Source organism: Stylophora pistillata, chromosome 3 (genome assembly GCF_964205215.1).
Source record: "Stylophora pistillata chromosome 3, jaStyPist1.2, whole genome shotgun sequence".
In the NCBI taxonomy this organism is placed as follows: Eukaryota; Metazoa; Cnidaria; class Anthozoa; order Scleractinia; family Pocilloporidae; genus Stylophora; species Stylophora pistillata.
Window position 1 is genome coordinate 5,721,487 of NC_142521.1, and position 14,742 is coordinate 5,736,228.

General features: G+C 39.6%; 1 protein-coding gene and 1 long non-coding RNA gene across 2 annotated transcripts in view; one reads left to right on the top strand and one right to left on the bottom strand.

Moving 5' to 3' along the window:
• LOC111339998 (uncharacterized) overlaps nt 1-7,004 on the top strand; it is a 30,494-nt gene extending 23,490 nt beyond the window's left edge. Inside the window, exons 35-41 of the mRNA XM_088754560.1 lie at nt 692-866; nt 1,390-1,531; nt 2,111-2,139; nt 2,625-2,743; nt 3,294-3,886; nt 4,240-5,207; nt 5,389-7,004. Of these exons, the coding sequence (XP_088610686.1) occupies nt 692-866; nt 1,390-1,531; nt 2,111-2,139; nt 2,625-2,743; nt 3,294-3,886; nt 4,240-5,207; nt 5,389-5,536 (2,174 nt within the window). The 3' untranslated portion in view covers nt 5,537-7,004. The remainder of the gene's footprint in view (nt 1-691; nt 867-1,389; nt 1,532-2,110; nt 2,140-2,624; nt 2,744-3,293; nt 3,887-4,239; nt 5,208-5,388) is intronic.
• Nucleotides 7,005-9,055: 2,051 nt separating this feature from the next.
• On the bottom strand, nt 9,056-10,555 carry LOC111339999 (uncharacterized). Its single transcript, XR_002695713.2, has 3 exons — nt 10,393-10,555; nt 9,682-9,738; nt 9,056-9,305 (listed from the first exon to the last, which is right to left on the bottom strand). It is a non-coding gene; the product is annotated as an uncharacterized LOC111339999 (long non-coding RNA).
• Between the last annotated feature and the right edge of the window lie 4,187 nt (nt 10,556-14,742).

Genomic DNA, 14,742 nt, shown 5'->3' on the forward strand with positions numbered 1-14,742 from the left:
TTTGTTTTCTTCAGTCGCAAATCGTAGTCAAGTCCTTCACACGCATGCACGACGTTTTGACTGATAAGCACATCAGCACGGAGACTGTGTATAATGCGCTCCAAACGCATACAAAATATGTACACAGCGTTCGCGGTAGACCCACTTAAAGATATCGATCGTTTTCGGAACGTGTCGATCCGCAAACCTTATGAGAGATCTCTTTGGAGCGAACATTTATGAGTGAACCTTTCATCGAGAAACCAAAGATATATTTATCAACTGAGCTATCTAATGTTAATCGAGAGAAGCATAAACGCGATTCTCATCGTGCATATAGACGTGATCGTGAACCAAGGAGTTCCAAAAAAACAAAGTTTCTTGCCAACGGAAAGTTTGAGTGAACGCAAATATGCGTTTAGTTAGAAATAAAAAGGAAATATAGAAATATGTTCCACGTTTGTTGCCAATATAGGACAAACAGAAAACCTGGTTTCTCTATAAGGAGTAGAACCCAAGCAAGTTCCAATTTATTACTGAATGCCAAACCAACCAAGCAAAGTTTTCACAGAAGTTTGTTATCGAATTTTACCGAAACATATTTATGATCAACTCATAAGTTTCATGTTGAGTCTTATTGCAAGCCCAGTTTTCGAGGTAGAACGGTTACTTTCTTCCTTTTTTTATACCATATTTTTGGTGCATCATCCAGATTTCAACGATTTGGAGATGAAGACCTCAGGGCTGAAGCACTTAGGCAAGGATCGCGCTCGGCCCCCACAAAAAAGGCGCCTCCCCACCCGACCCTCCAACAGGCCAGCTGTCGCTCAGGACGAGAGTAAAGAAAATGAAGGTATCGAGGCATTCTGGACCAACACAGTGCAAGAGTGAGTGTCTTCGTGTGTTTTTTTTTTTTTTTTTTTGCCTTCGTTTTACATTGTGGCTTCTCTTCACCTGGCAGTATAAATGAGTACCTGAAAACGGCCAGGGAGGCTCGGAGGGTGGGGGATAGGGGGTTACCCTGTGATGGACTAGGCTACCACCTAGGGGCAGTAGCAGTAACAATGCTCACAGTTAGATCATGCTCTGGACACGTGGGCAAGCTCCGAAAGTAAGGACCCACTAAATATATTAAGATTTTAACGATCTAAACTTGTTAGTTGTAATAGCACATGTTAATCCTCAAACAAAAAATACGATATGTTTTCCTGTCGGAAAAATAGTTTATTCAACAGGCTTCACGTACTTTGTGCACTGCCTCAAATATGGGAAAGATAAGGTGCTGTTGTGTGCGGTAGATCAAGTCATCTTTGTTAACATCACTCGGTCACTATGTGCATGCCTAGTAAAGTTTATGTGTACTTGAAACGAGAAACCGTATTTCGAAGCTCACTTCATGTTCTCTGTCAGGCCGCCGAAAGTTGAAGGTACGCCTGAGAAAACCGTAAAGAAGACATCAGCGACTAAAACGCCACCAGCAACTTCAAGCAAAACACCTCCTCCTAAACCTGCACCCAAACCGAAACCTTCACCCAAGGCTAAAGAGAATGAGGTAACAAGTTATGGACTTGTCGTTAAATATGATAAGTGCGAGAGCTATTAAATCCTATTTAGATCTTCTCTTAAATAACTTCCATTCACGACCCACTTGAACCTTTTTGGAGAGAAGAGAAGAGGCGGTAAAATCCGACAAGTTTCTCACAATTGCATCTATATTAAACGAATTAAAAGAAGACCCTCACATTTTCGACTATCACGACTCCCACCAGGCAGGTAGTAAGTTCTACGGGATGTATTGTCTAGTGTAAGTCCGCTGGATGATATTTAATGAGATTGCACAAAATTTAATACGTGGCTTGTAACGAAAGACTTTTTCTCAGCTCAATTTTAGAAGGTTATCCGAAAAAAAAATCTTGATACACAGATATCGATAAAACGATTGTTTTCAGCGCAGCAATCATAAGTAAAGTAAATGGTAACGTTTCTTGGTATAACAGCTCCTTTTTTTCAAACAATCACGACGTCTTGGAGAACCTGTGTTTGCCAGTCCCTTTGGATTTTGATGTGTTGTAATGGGGTTTTCATTTGTCGTTGATTTTGTTCATCTTGATTTGGTCTTTGTCTTCTGCAGGAACATAAAAAGTCGAGTTGGAAGCCAAGGTGAGTAAAGATCCACTTACTATTGACCTAGTAGTACATCGTGAGAGATTTTAGGGAAAAAAGGCAGTTTTGTCGTATATCGTGACTTGCGAGTAGAAAACGGTTCTTCCCTCTCCCCTCTTCCTTCTCCCCTCTTCCCTCTCCCCTTCCCCCTCTCCCCTTCCCCCTCTCTCCTTCCCCCTCCCCCTCCCCCCTTCCCCCTCCCCTCCCAAAAAAATGTGAAAAATAATAATCCTGGTATCCTGGAAGATCTGGTCAACAGCCTGTCAAATCGGGTATTATTTACAATCCTCATTTCTTGCACTTTTTCTAGTGATTTACCTGTAACAACAATTACTAATTGTTTATATGTACGTTTGTATCGTTTGCCACCTTGCTGCGACATTCTATGCTCGATGATATTTCCTTTTTTCTTGCTGTTTATTTTTCATGTAGGCCAGTACAATTCAGCATTTTTTATGTTTGTTATTTGTTCGTTTGACCAGTGGTATAAGTCTTCCTGGGTTTCTCAAGAAGAAGCCAAGTAGAGATCGCGCCCTAACGGCGCCGAGCACGGGCGAGGGAAAATCCACGGCCTGGTACACAGACCACAGCAAACAGACTGGTAAAACACAATAGTGATAATTGAACTTTATTGAAACAGAGTTATTTTTTCAAGTACTGTTTCATTGCAAAGTTGCATCAAGCCTTTTGTGTAAAAACTTCCGAAAGATCTCAAAACAGGCTTGTTACTGTTAAACGATTGAGCCCTTAGAGAACTTACCTGATAGCTAGGTCATATGTTCAGTTCCCACCTCTGAAAAAAAACTTATCCAAAAACCAGCATCATAATTAGTTTATTGTCACTAGTATGGTCAATCGTTCTTCTTTGTTTTAGCTGTTCAGGCGACTTTCTCAGTCACGTACCTCAATCCTACTCAGTTTACTGCTGACATAATTCATGTCGCTTCTTTTAACGTAGACCATGAAATACTAAATATTAATAGAGGATTCGTTTCCTCTCGGTGACGCATAGAGAACCTCTTGCGACCCGTCACAAACTCAAATCGTGTTTATGCTGTTGCTCCCAACATCTTATTTGTATGACTTTCTTCTAACCTCTATGTCTCTATGTCTTTGCACAGCTACAGGAAGTATGTATTTTTTTTTCTCAGAAACTGAAAAGAAGAAAAATCAGGCCTCTCCAAAAGAAGAGCCCAAAGCCTCAAAAGAGAGGATACCTTCTGGAAAGAAGCCAGAAATGTCTAAAGAAAGAGTGCCTTCCGATAAGAAACCTGAACAACCTGCAGCGAAAGAGACCCAAGAACCAGCAGCCCCCATCGAAAAGGTTTCCTTGGAAAAGGAACCAGAAGTAACTAAGCCGAAGACACCCACTGAAACGAAACCCGAGGTAACCATAGAAAAGAAAACTGTTGAAGAAAATGACGAATTGTCAAAAGAAAGAGCTCCTTCAATGACTAAACGAGAAAGAACTCAGTCAGGAGAGAAACCAGTGACCACCAAACCACCCATCTTGGGCATGAAACCATTTGCTCTTTCTCGCGACAGGACCGCGACAGCGCCATCCGCACAGTCGCGTGTTGGGGGATCCACACCTGAGAAGGATGCCCCTAAGCCAGCCCCGGAGGAGCCTGCTGCTAAGCCGCGTGGACCTCCAAAATTTGGAATTGGAATAGGTGGAGCTGCGGGTGGAGGACTCTTGGCTGAGATGAAACTGAGGCAAGAGAGGGCGGCCAGCTTAGTTAGGGTGAGAACAACTGAGTTTATTTTATTGATTTAAACAACAATGTTATCATGATGGCCAAAATATTCCTCTCTGATGTTTACTACCGACAAATCAAACTTTGAGGAGATTTTGAAAAAAATATTTGTGTTTCCAGGATTTTACTGTATGCCGAAAAAAGAAGTACTTTGAAGGAAAGTTTAAACTTCTATTTCGAGCTCGGGATGAAGAAAACATCGCAGTTCCCCATAACGCCCCGTAAGGATTTGAATCTCGGACCTTCAACTGTTTTGAATCCATTTTGAACCCTCCGTTTTCTCTGTTATCGTAGTTATTGTTTGTAACTTAACAGATTATTTAACTCGATATTTTCACAGAAAGTAACGGATAAACCAGCCGATAGCAAACCCACTGAACCAGACAAGGGCTCGCAACCTGCTCCTGCTCCCGGAAGTAAAGAAACAGGCCCGCAAATCGCAAAGGAGGGACTTGTCAAACCGTCGTCCTTTAAGAGCTCGAGGCCCAGGCTGCCGTCTGGTACTCCGCCAAAACCGGCTCCTCGGCCTGGTAAGAAGGACTCCAAGAAAGAATCAAGGGAAGAAAAGAAAGACGAAAATAAAGAGAAGGAACCGGAAGTAAAAAAAGAAGTTCAATCGGAAGCTAAAGAAGGCGTTAAACTGGAAGTATTGAAGAACGAACAACCAAAAGAAACGAAAGAGGTTATACCGGAAACAAAACAATCGGAAAAACAGGAAGAACTAGATGGGAAAGTAGAAAAAGTGGAAAAGGTGGAGGGAAAAGAGAAACCTGAGGAAGTTAAAGACAAAGTTGTAGATAGTTCTTCAGTTGAAGATGGGAAGAAGACGGAAGAGGAAGATAAGAAAGAGATTAAAACAGAGGAAAATATTGAGACGCCAACTGAAGGAGTACAGGAACAGACGGGGAAAGCTAAAAAGAAGGTAGAAGATGTTGACAGCGAGAAAGAGAGAGTAGAAAGTGCGAAGATGGAGGAAGAGGTCAAAAAGAAAGACGGCCACGAGTCGGCTGTGGTAAAAGACGATTTGTGGGTAAGTCGCGAGAATGGCAAAGAAGCATTGAGACCAGGTGGGCGGTCCATGTCACTGAAGGTGCAACGAAGCACATCTGGGACAGAGAAGCAAGCCTTGCGATCAGCGACTCTACCCAAACCCTGGTCACCTGGTCAAGCCCCTTCTAATATGCTGTCGAGGAAGTTAAGCTGGGACAGGCCAAAAGCTGGGGAAGAAGACGGCAGACGGACAAAACGAAGTGCGAGTAGCAGCGATGAAGGCATCCTAGAGGTCCCCGAGGATCAATTTTCGAAACCGTAAGTAGGAAAGAATAGAGCCTTTGCAGGAATTCATGTAATTAAATGATAGTGAAATTTTAAAGGATATTTTTCAAGGAGTCACTTTCCTAAAGAATAAGGATTGGAATTGAATTACCGGGAGTGGAAGTCGATGAGAACGGAACCAGTGGTCTCACACTACAGTTTTGTCGCTCTTTAGGTCATCTCCTGATCCCGAAGAAGCCGGAGAGCCAAAGGACAGCAAACTCGAAGTTACAACTACAACAACGAACGGCTCGATTCCTAAAAGTCCTGATGCTGCTACATTGGAGGAGATTTTAAACTCAGATGGCGACACGGTGCTATGAAAGGTTTTGTGGAGCTCTTGTGAATATCTATACAACCGAACGCTGATACATACAGATCTGTTGTAAGAGTCTGTCCGTAATGTTTTTGGAATGGGGAATGGCGATTGAAGATATGTAGAGGGGGAAAAATGTTTTCTGTTTTTTCCTAGGTAGATGAGTACTTTCACGACTGCTTCTTTCCGTTGAATATAAGTTTGTCCCCGAACATATTTTGTATTTCCGTCTTAAAAAAAAAGCCCTTTCCGACATTTGTCATTTCCCGTTCAATGGGCGCTCCCCAGACAAAAATCAACAGGTGTACATGTTGTTATGTGTTTATTCAGATTAATTTAATTCTATATTTTTCGATTATAAAAAAGATTGTCTTAATACCGAATACGACTACAATTTAGTACCTTACATCGTTCGCTATCAGCAGTTTTCTTTGTGAAAGGTTAGTTAGTTTCGGTGTATTGTGCAATGGAACTAATGTAAAACGATCAACGTAGGAGCTTTTGAATTGTTTTGATGTTAAACAGAAAACTGTAATTTAAACCGAAGTAAACTCAGATATCGGCTGCCGTTAGGTAAAGAAAAAGCCAGAGAAGAAAACTAATTGAAGTGTCTTCAGTTGTAGTTAATGATATTTAATTCAAACTTTAGTTGTTTAGTTTACTTGCTGCTTGTTGTTTATCATATTTGGTTTTCATTGTTTAATTTAGCGCGGGTCAAACTGTAATGTAAAAGCGTGCGTCATGTCATTTTTGGGTCACTTTTGGGTCGTTTTAGCGACGAAGTAAATTTCTCTTAAAGAATGAAATTTGAAGTGACAATGTGTGGGTGAAGGAAACACCGTTGCGGTGCCATTAAACAAGAAAAGAACCTGGGTTAACATGGACGCAAATGAAACGTTGGGATTAGTTTAGGCTACATTATTCAGCATGCAACCGTCCGGAAGCTTCGCTTAAATTACATTTAATTCTCTTTTCCCAGGTTAATACTATGCTTGAACAGGTTGAGAACACCATTAGAGGTCGACATTAATTCAGCAAAAATTAATCAGTTCTGTCGTTAACTCTCGATAAGTAAGGCGCGATTTAGAATATCCACAATTTACGTGAATTGTCATTTTGGCTTTTTAACTTGATTGTATTTGTATTCTATTTTATTATATATATTTTTTACCTTTTTTATTTAATTTGACTCATGTCAATTTTCACTAGACGGCTGAAAAATTCCTCCACTGAGAAAAAATCATGTTCTGAACAGAAAATCACACCACCAGTGTCTGGTAACGCAACTTTTGTGGGGACCATTGCGTGACAGAGCTTCTAACGATTTGACTTTAAAGGGTTTTCTGCAAAAATCGTGGAGGGATAATAGTTAGAAACAAGCCAAATTTAGCTACATATTCCGAGTTTTAAACAGATTGCATTGAAGTGTATTTACGAATGTAGGTAGGATAAAAATAAATGGTGAAGTTTTATAACTTCTCGTGGTTTGCTGGACTTCAAACCGTAAAGGCCCTGTGTCGAGTTTTCCCTGGGTCGAAACGGGCGCAATCGGGAATCAGACAATTTTTAGTCCTTTGTTCAGGGAAAAGAAAGAAAACAGTACGCAGGATACTAAAGTAACAAACAGAAAAGACCGGAAAAAGTGCGCGAGATACTAACGTAACAAACAGAAAAGACCGGGAAAAGTGCGCGAGATACTGACGTAACAAACAGAAAAGACCGGAAAAAGTGCGCGAGATACTAACGTAACAAACAGAAAAGACCGGAAAAAGTGTGCGAGATACTAACGTAATAAACGATCAAACAGAAATGAAAGAAAACAGTGCGCGAGATACTAACGTAACAAACAAACAGAAAAGAAAGAAAACAGTACGCAAGATACAGACGTAACAAACAAACAGAAAAGACAGGAAACAGTTCGCGAGATACCAACATAAACGAACAGAAGAGAAAGAAAACAGTGCGTGATATACTATCGTAATATCATGTAAACAGAAAGGAAAGAAAAACAGCGTGCAAGATACAAATGTAACTGGCAAACAGAAATCAAGTGATAAAGTATATGGTTTCCACCTGATGAAGTACTTCTTGTTGCTGCCGGAATTGACCATGTTACCCCTTTTTTCCACTTTGTCAGGCCCGGTTTAAACGTCGCATTTTACATGCACCGAATCTAATTGCCGAATTAAGTGCATGTAAAATGCGACGTTTAAATCAATTAAATTCGGCAGATTTGTATTAAATGCGAGTTCAGTCGAGTATTCGACTAATCCAGTCGAATATGCAGTTTTATGGTACATGACATGCGCAAAGAAAACTGGCGGGAAAGAATCGAACATCAGAATATGTAGTCCATACCTTGTGCCACCAGCCTTCATTTCGTATAAATCGACGGCACGATCGGGGTCTTGGGACACGTGTTATGGCATTTCTTTGCGATAGGAAAAGCCTGATAACAAGGGAACAAACTTACAGAAGCCGTCTTCTTCTTGCTAGCAGAATATGTACTGCGATCTGCATTATAAGTTGCCGTTTCCTGTTAGCGCGAATGGTGCTTGAGAGGCATAAACGCCGAAAACACAAAATATCCTTATTTTTGTCAGCCATATTGACGGACTTAGAGCGGAGTCTGGGAATGAAGCTGTCACTCGCACTCGGCAATTAAATTCGGTACAATTAAATGCGACGTTTAAATCAAATGCCGAACTTTTTTAATTCAGGTCGACTTAAATTAGTAATAGATTCGGCGCATGTAAAATGCGACGTTTAAACCGGGCCTCACTCCTGCGTTAATTAACAAATGGTAAACACCACAGCGTACACTATAGAGTTATGGATGCACGCGGGAGGTTTGCTAAGCACTCAAGAAGCTAGAGTCGCTCTCGGCTATCGCCTCGAGCGACTCTTACGCTTCTTTCGTGCTTAGCAACCTCCCGCGTGCATCCATAACTCTATAGTGTACGCTGTGGTGTTTACCATTTGTTTTATAACATAACATTGATACATTGTAGCTAAAGAGTTCCCTTTTATTTAACAAATCTTACGTGACCAGAAAAAACAAGTGCGCGCGGAAAAATAGTCTTTGCATTTGCTCACGTCATGGGTAAATGGGGGACGCTAAATTGACCAATCAGAGCGCGCGCTTTACTTTGGTTATGTTATAACGATTGATTGACGCGTGTTAACCTATCAAAATCTCCAAATGGAAACGACGAAGCAGGGAGAAATTTAAATTGACTCTTTTTTAAGTAGCTTAAGTCAGATTTGCACAAGTTTCTCCATTACAAACCCACCGCAAGGTAAACAACATATATTTGTATCATATCTGGGGACAGGAAACCCCGCTTTTAAAATAATCAGTGGTTGAGGGGGTGAGTCATCTTCTGCCCTCTGAGCCCACATTGATTGTGTGGAAAATGAGAAGAGGTTGGTTTGTATTTTTGCCATCTTATCGCTAGCCACAGAGCCAGATTTTTTAGATACTTATTTTCGATGTTTTCTCGTTTGTTGCACAAATTTAAAATCGTTGGACGGTAAGTTTCTTTTTTATTTTTGTTTTTATAATGACAGGAATTGATGAATTACATGCGTTAACAATCTCGTTCAAGGATTGTAAAACTTCATCGGTCTCTAGGCGACGTATTCGCACATTTGGCAGGTTCTTGGACAGCTGTCCCTGGCAGTGGGAGAAGCACATATGTCGTACAATTGGCACTGGATGGGCTTAAAATCATAACAATCTGAACTGCGACGCACAGCTACAGGCTCTGATTCAACTAGCGAGAGAGAAAAAACAAAGTCTATCAGTTTCCTCGACATGATTTAAGTCCTACTGAAATCATAAAGTATTTTGACATGGTGAAAGTCGAAAGTATGGGTTTTTAGAAAACAGCCCAGCTTAACATTGAGAGAATTCTTGCGTAATATTCTTATGTTAGCCGTCAATTACGCGATTTCATCCCACCATTTGATCATTAAATCGGTTTTGACCGACATTCCTTCCAACGGATGAGAAAAGCTCTTTTCTTTTCGTTTTGTTTTGTGTTTATTTTGTTTCATTTGCAGAGCGGGTTAATTCCCTCCAAAAAACAGACCAACACCACATCAGTCATAATCAGCACTAGCGTTAGTATTATTAAAATAAGTGTGTACCTGGTAAACTGCGAGCTTTTTCGTCCTCGCCTTCCTCACTAAGTTTAAATTTGTCATCTTGTAGACGTAATCATGAGAATGACAAAGATTAACGTGTTAGTCCACATGAAGATTGCTCTTATACAAAATAAATGGGAGGTAATTGCGCTAAATATTAATCTTTCTGAAAACAGAATAATGCATTACACACAATATCTCCAAGGTTGCGCACCTGACTTTTGTCAAGTTAGGGTAACGTGATAGCAGGAAAATTCGTGCCATTAAAAGATAGCTTCATCAAAAATGTAAATTTTTATAGAGATTGAGGAACACTAAGTACCCAGCCTGAAACAATTTCAGTTGATTTATATACCCTTTGCTGCCAATGAACTGTTTCAAAGAATCAATGGCGTATTTTTTTTCAATTGAAGTCATTCAACCATTTCAAAGTTGAATTTGAGAACAATGTGCTTAAATAGATGCATACTGTTGAAGATTTAAATTTATTTACCAAGACGAGAAAATTCTTTTCTGAAACCAATACGTATCATTTTGGCTCGCACTAGATATATATTTGCTCTTCCAAAAGGAGGATTGAACTTGTTCCTATCCGGCAATTAGATAAAAAACGCTTAATGTTATTTTTAAAATGAGTCAAGAATAAATAATATTGTAAATTTAACAACTTTGAAGTAAGCTGCTCAACGCTGATAGGAAAATTGCACTACATACATTCGCGCCTGATGTTGGGAGCACACTGCACTTTCAAAACGATGAAGGCCAACAAAAGAAGTAGGGCTGCTTTAGACATTCTCGGTGGAAAAAGGTCACAGATTATACCACCAACAGCGCTCAGTCAGACAGTTCCTTGATCATCGTTCGACGGCGTTATATTTCAAATTTTCTAGCAGGTGCACACTTAAAGGTGCTTACTATGATAAGATCACCGCCAATTCCCGACATTTTTTTTTTTAGCTTTTTCATTTATCGATGCTGTCCAGTCCAACGACTCGATGTGCTGTGTTTAACATAAAACTCGTGAGCTGTCAACCGCTAAAGTCAATCCGTATGTATTAGAACTTTCTCAGTCTTTCTCAGTATGTTTTATCAATGCCAGCGTGCGTCATTAAAACTTCATAGATATATACTATTTAAAATAAGGCTTAGTACCTGTTTCAATCATAACTCGGCGCTCTAGAATAAAAAAGGCATTTGAGAAAACTAAAGTTCGCATGAAAAAATATATCGAGTCTCGCATTGAGATCACTGGCCACACCTACAGAGAAGTCAATTATATTGTGCGTTATCAGACGATGGATACCACTATTTCCTTAATTGATAATTTTTATCAGACTACGGAAACTTTCCGAAAGATACAAATTTTCAAACAATTGTCTGCTCACAAATTGCGTACGAAAAAGGCCATAGAGAAATAAGAAAATGCTGCTTGGAGGCCTGTTTCAAAAGAAGGAACCCAATTCAAACAGTCAAAACTTAAGCTTTGACAAGCATCGCTACATTTTGTTCAGTTACTAATTCGTTTGTTAATTAAAGCTTAGAATGGAAAACTTTTTAAAATAACCTCTAAAGAACAAAAGAGCAGATGTAGCGATGAGCTAAACAGAATATGTTTATTAACAATACATCAATCAAATTGGTTCGTGACCGAACGAGTCGTCGTGGTTCTATTTTCGAAACCTTTGTTGCTTTCCGTCGTGTTGTTGGTTTCAAGTTCCTTTATGGATAGCAAACCTTCCAAAAATGCTTCCGAGATGATCTTCTCCAAGAGCAGAGAAACAACGCGAAAGAAATTATGTAATTTCTGACTGTCTCAAAATGTAGGGTGTGGCGTGAAAATTTTTCAGGATATATCCCTCGCGGAATGGAGAGTTGTTTTTGCCAAAACAAGTTCCCCTTCGAATTGATTTTTTTTTTCGATTTTCTCTCATACATCAGATCACAAGCAATAAAAGTAAATAATATTTAAAACATTTTACCATCTGTAAAGTTATACATAGCCGGATAAGCTACTCTCTGTATGATTCCTGATCTAGTTTGAGCGACTCCCATAATAACAAATACGAAGTGATAGAGGATGATAAATTTAGGTAGCGTTTTATTTTGCACTGAAAACCTTTTCTTTTCTTCCCAGACTAAATTTTTTCCATCGAAGAGAATCCGGCAAATCAACAGAAATTCAGCAAGCCTCTTTTTTCGTTACACGGTGCAGAGTCGCATTCGATTGTACAAACGGCTTGGGTTTGTACACCACCTGACGAGTTGTAGTCGGAACGTCGCGACCCGTAATTGATAGCGACATTAAGTTTACAAGACCACTCAATAAAACCACGATTACAAACATTTCTTCCAAACAGATAAAGCAAATATGCTCATTCATTTTCACCGACTAGTCGGCGCAACAAAAATTGTTTGTCAGCTGAAGCCTTTCTTTCCTCTGCATCCGATCTAATTTAGTCGTAAAGATATTCGCGCACGACAAAATATCATATCATTTAAAGCCTCGATACCCGTCCAACTTATTTATCAAAAAACCTTACAGTCCACACTTGAGTATGCACATCTACCTAACCCCGATAATATTGCATGATGATATATTTATGCTGTTTACCCCAACAAGACTTGCTAAAGTGTATATAGAAATACTTAATAATATATTGTTCGCGAGATAACGAGTCACACACCAAGTAGAGGGTTTGTTTTTCTTGTTTTACTCTCGTTCTTTCAATTAGGACGGCAGCCGTTCAGTTTTCTTCCTATGGCAAAAAATTTATTATGAGAATCACTTAAATTGCGACGTTTGACTTAAAATGGCAACCTGGAAGCGACTGAAAAATAATATATTCTTCAATATAGATTTGAACTTTCCGGTACATGCACAATCCTTTGAAATAAAACTTGTAAAAAGAGTGCACTTGAAAAATATGGTTTCGGATTTGAAAGAAATCAGTGAAAAAGCCTTTTATAATTTGAGTAACTGAAAATTCAAATTGAGTGATGGTTTGAGCCATTTTCACAAAATAGGAAAGTACTAACAATAATTTCCTCATGTAAAAAAAAGATCCGATTTTACCGGATTCAGTCTCGAGATCTACCGCCCCTAGAGGTTCAAAATGCAGGTAGTTAGCTGAAGAATAAAGGCTAAAATAAACTTGGATTTCATCAACTTTCTGAACAATCCTCAACTCAACTCTACAGAAAAAATGGTTGAAAGTATCTCGTCACAGTTAGCCCTTTAGCAGGTGCTCGCAGGTTATCTTGCGGTGGTAATCTAGGAACGGCAAAAACGTTCGTTGCCTCACTCAATGCTGAGAATGAGTTTATGATTCCGCAGACCTCAGGTGAAACGAACAAACCTTTTACAAGTTTTAATCAATAATCAGTTAAAACTTCGCGTGCGAATGCACGTTACTTCCTTCTCTTTCATATAAACAAATGGAAAGTATATAACTAAACGATATGAAAATTAGAACACTATCATTATAGTGCGTTAGATTTTCTCATTATCTTCATTGTTTATCAGATCGGCAGTGTATTTTCAGCTCAAGTACGCATTTCTTCGCATACGACACAAGTTTATTCCTATAGCTGTATCGTGTTCACCAAACCAACTCTTATGGAAATTTCAACGTCACACTGCAGGTGTTCGGGAATTCGAACATCCGTTGGCAAAAAGAGAATTGATGATATACCATTATAGCTCCATATAGTTTAACTAATCGGCTGCGAATTAGGAAGTAAGAAAGGTCCATTATACTCGAAGCATTCAGAAATTGAAATGGTTTATAGTGAAGATCTTCCAACAAATTTCGCCAAATTTCACGGTTTCGGTTAATGTAGATATCTCTTCGACTACTCTTTATATCGTCGATACCACTAAAACTATTATGTTTCCAGCTGCTCAATTAGGAAAGTGTGGGCTACAAAAGTTGAAATAAATAAAGAAGAATGGTAAATTATCGCTTGACACTTATGGCAGCAGCATACAACAAGAATGAACTCTTAATTTTGGTCACTTTAAATTCATTTATCATAGTTTAGTCAAATATTTTCACCCAAGTGTTCAAACAACCGGAACGCAGGCGACAAGAATTTAAAAATTCCCGTTTCAGCCGTTTGCTTTAGACATGACGCTTACCCAATAAATTTTGAATAACCTCATGACTAACACTATTTTAGTAATGTCTGAAGGGAAGTCTTGTCGTTTTAACGCGAAGGAGGAAGACTTCTCGGATAAACCCACACTCAGTGACGATTCATCTGACGGCGATGCAGAACAGCCTCTGCAGGCAGAGGCGTTTATTCGTTAACTTCCCCTACGGTCCACGTAAAATAAAGTCCTCTGCGCTCGGCCTGTTAAATCTTCTTCGAGCATGCGCGGCCCTGTTGCTTAGAAACAAATTAGTTCCCGGTAGTACTCGGCCAACTATATAGCTAAATAGGATGCGCGCGCATAAAAACGTGTTTAAAACAGATTTTGACCGGTTTTGCAAATCAAATTATCCACAAACTTGGATAATTCCCAGGCGCATGCCCAAAGAAGATTTAACAGGCCGAGCGCAGAGGACTTTATTTTTACGTGGACCGTAGGGGAAGTTAACAAATAAACGCCTCTGCCAGCAGGGTATGCAGAACACTGACATCTACGCAAAATCAGCATCATGTTCGAAATAACTGCTTTGGGAGTTTGCGTGGCACGCATCGGAAGAAAGAGGAATTGCCTTATCCGTGTGTGGAGAAAGGAAACGAAAAGAAAGAAAGAGAAGCGAGAAAATAAGAAACTGATCCTCGAAGTCTGCATTATTTTTGTTTTTCCCCGTGTTGTCAATTAACTTTTAGGCTCTCCATAACCCATTTCGGTGTGGCCGTTGAAAAAATATAACCTCGATCGTTGCTTCATCTTAAGAAGCTTTCCACCGAGTTAATTTTTTTTGAAATTTTAAGAAGGTTTCTAAAAAAAATCCAGTTAACTATAAAGGTGCGGCGGCAGCCAATTATCAACGTATTAACTCCATGATGCGATTACGCAGACGACGGTAACCCCAAAGGAAATTCTAGGTTTTC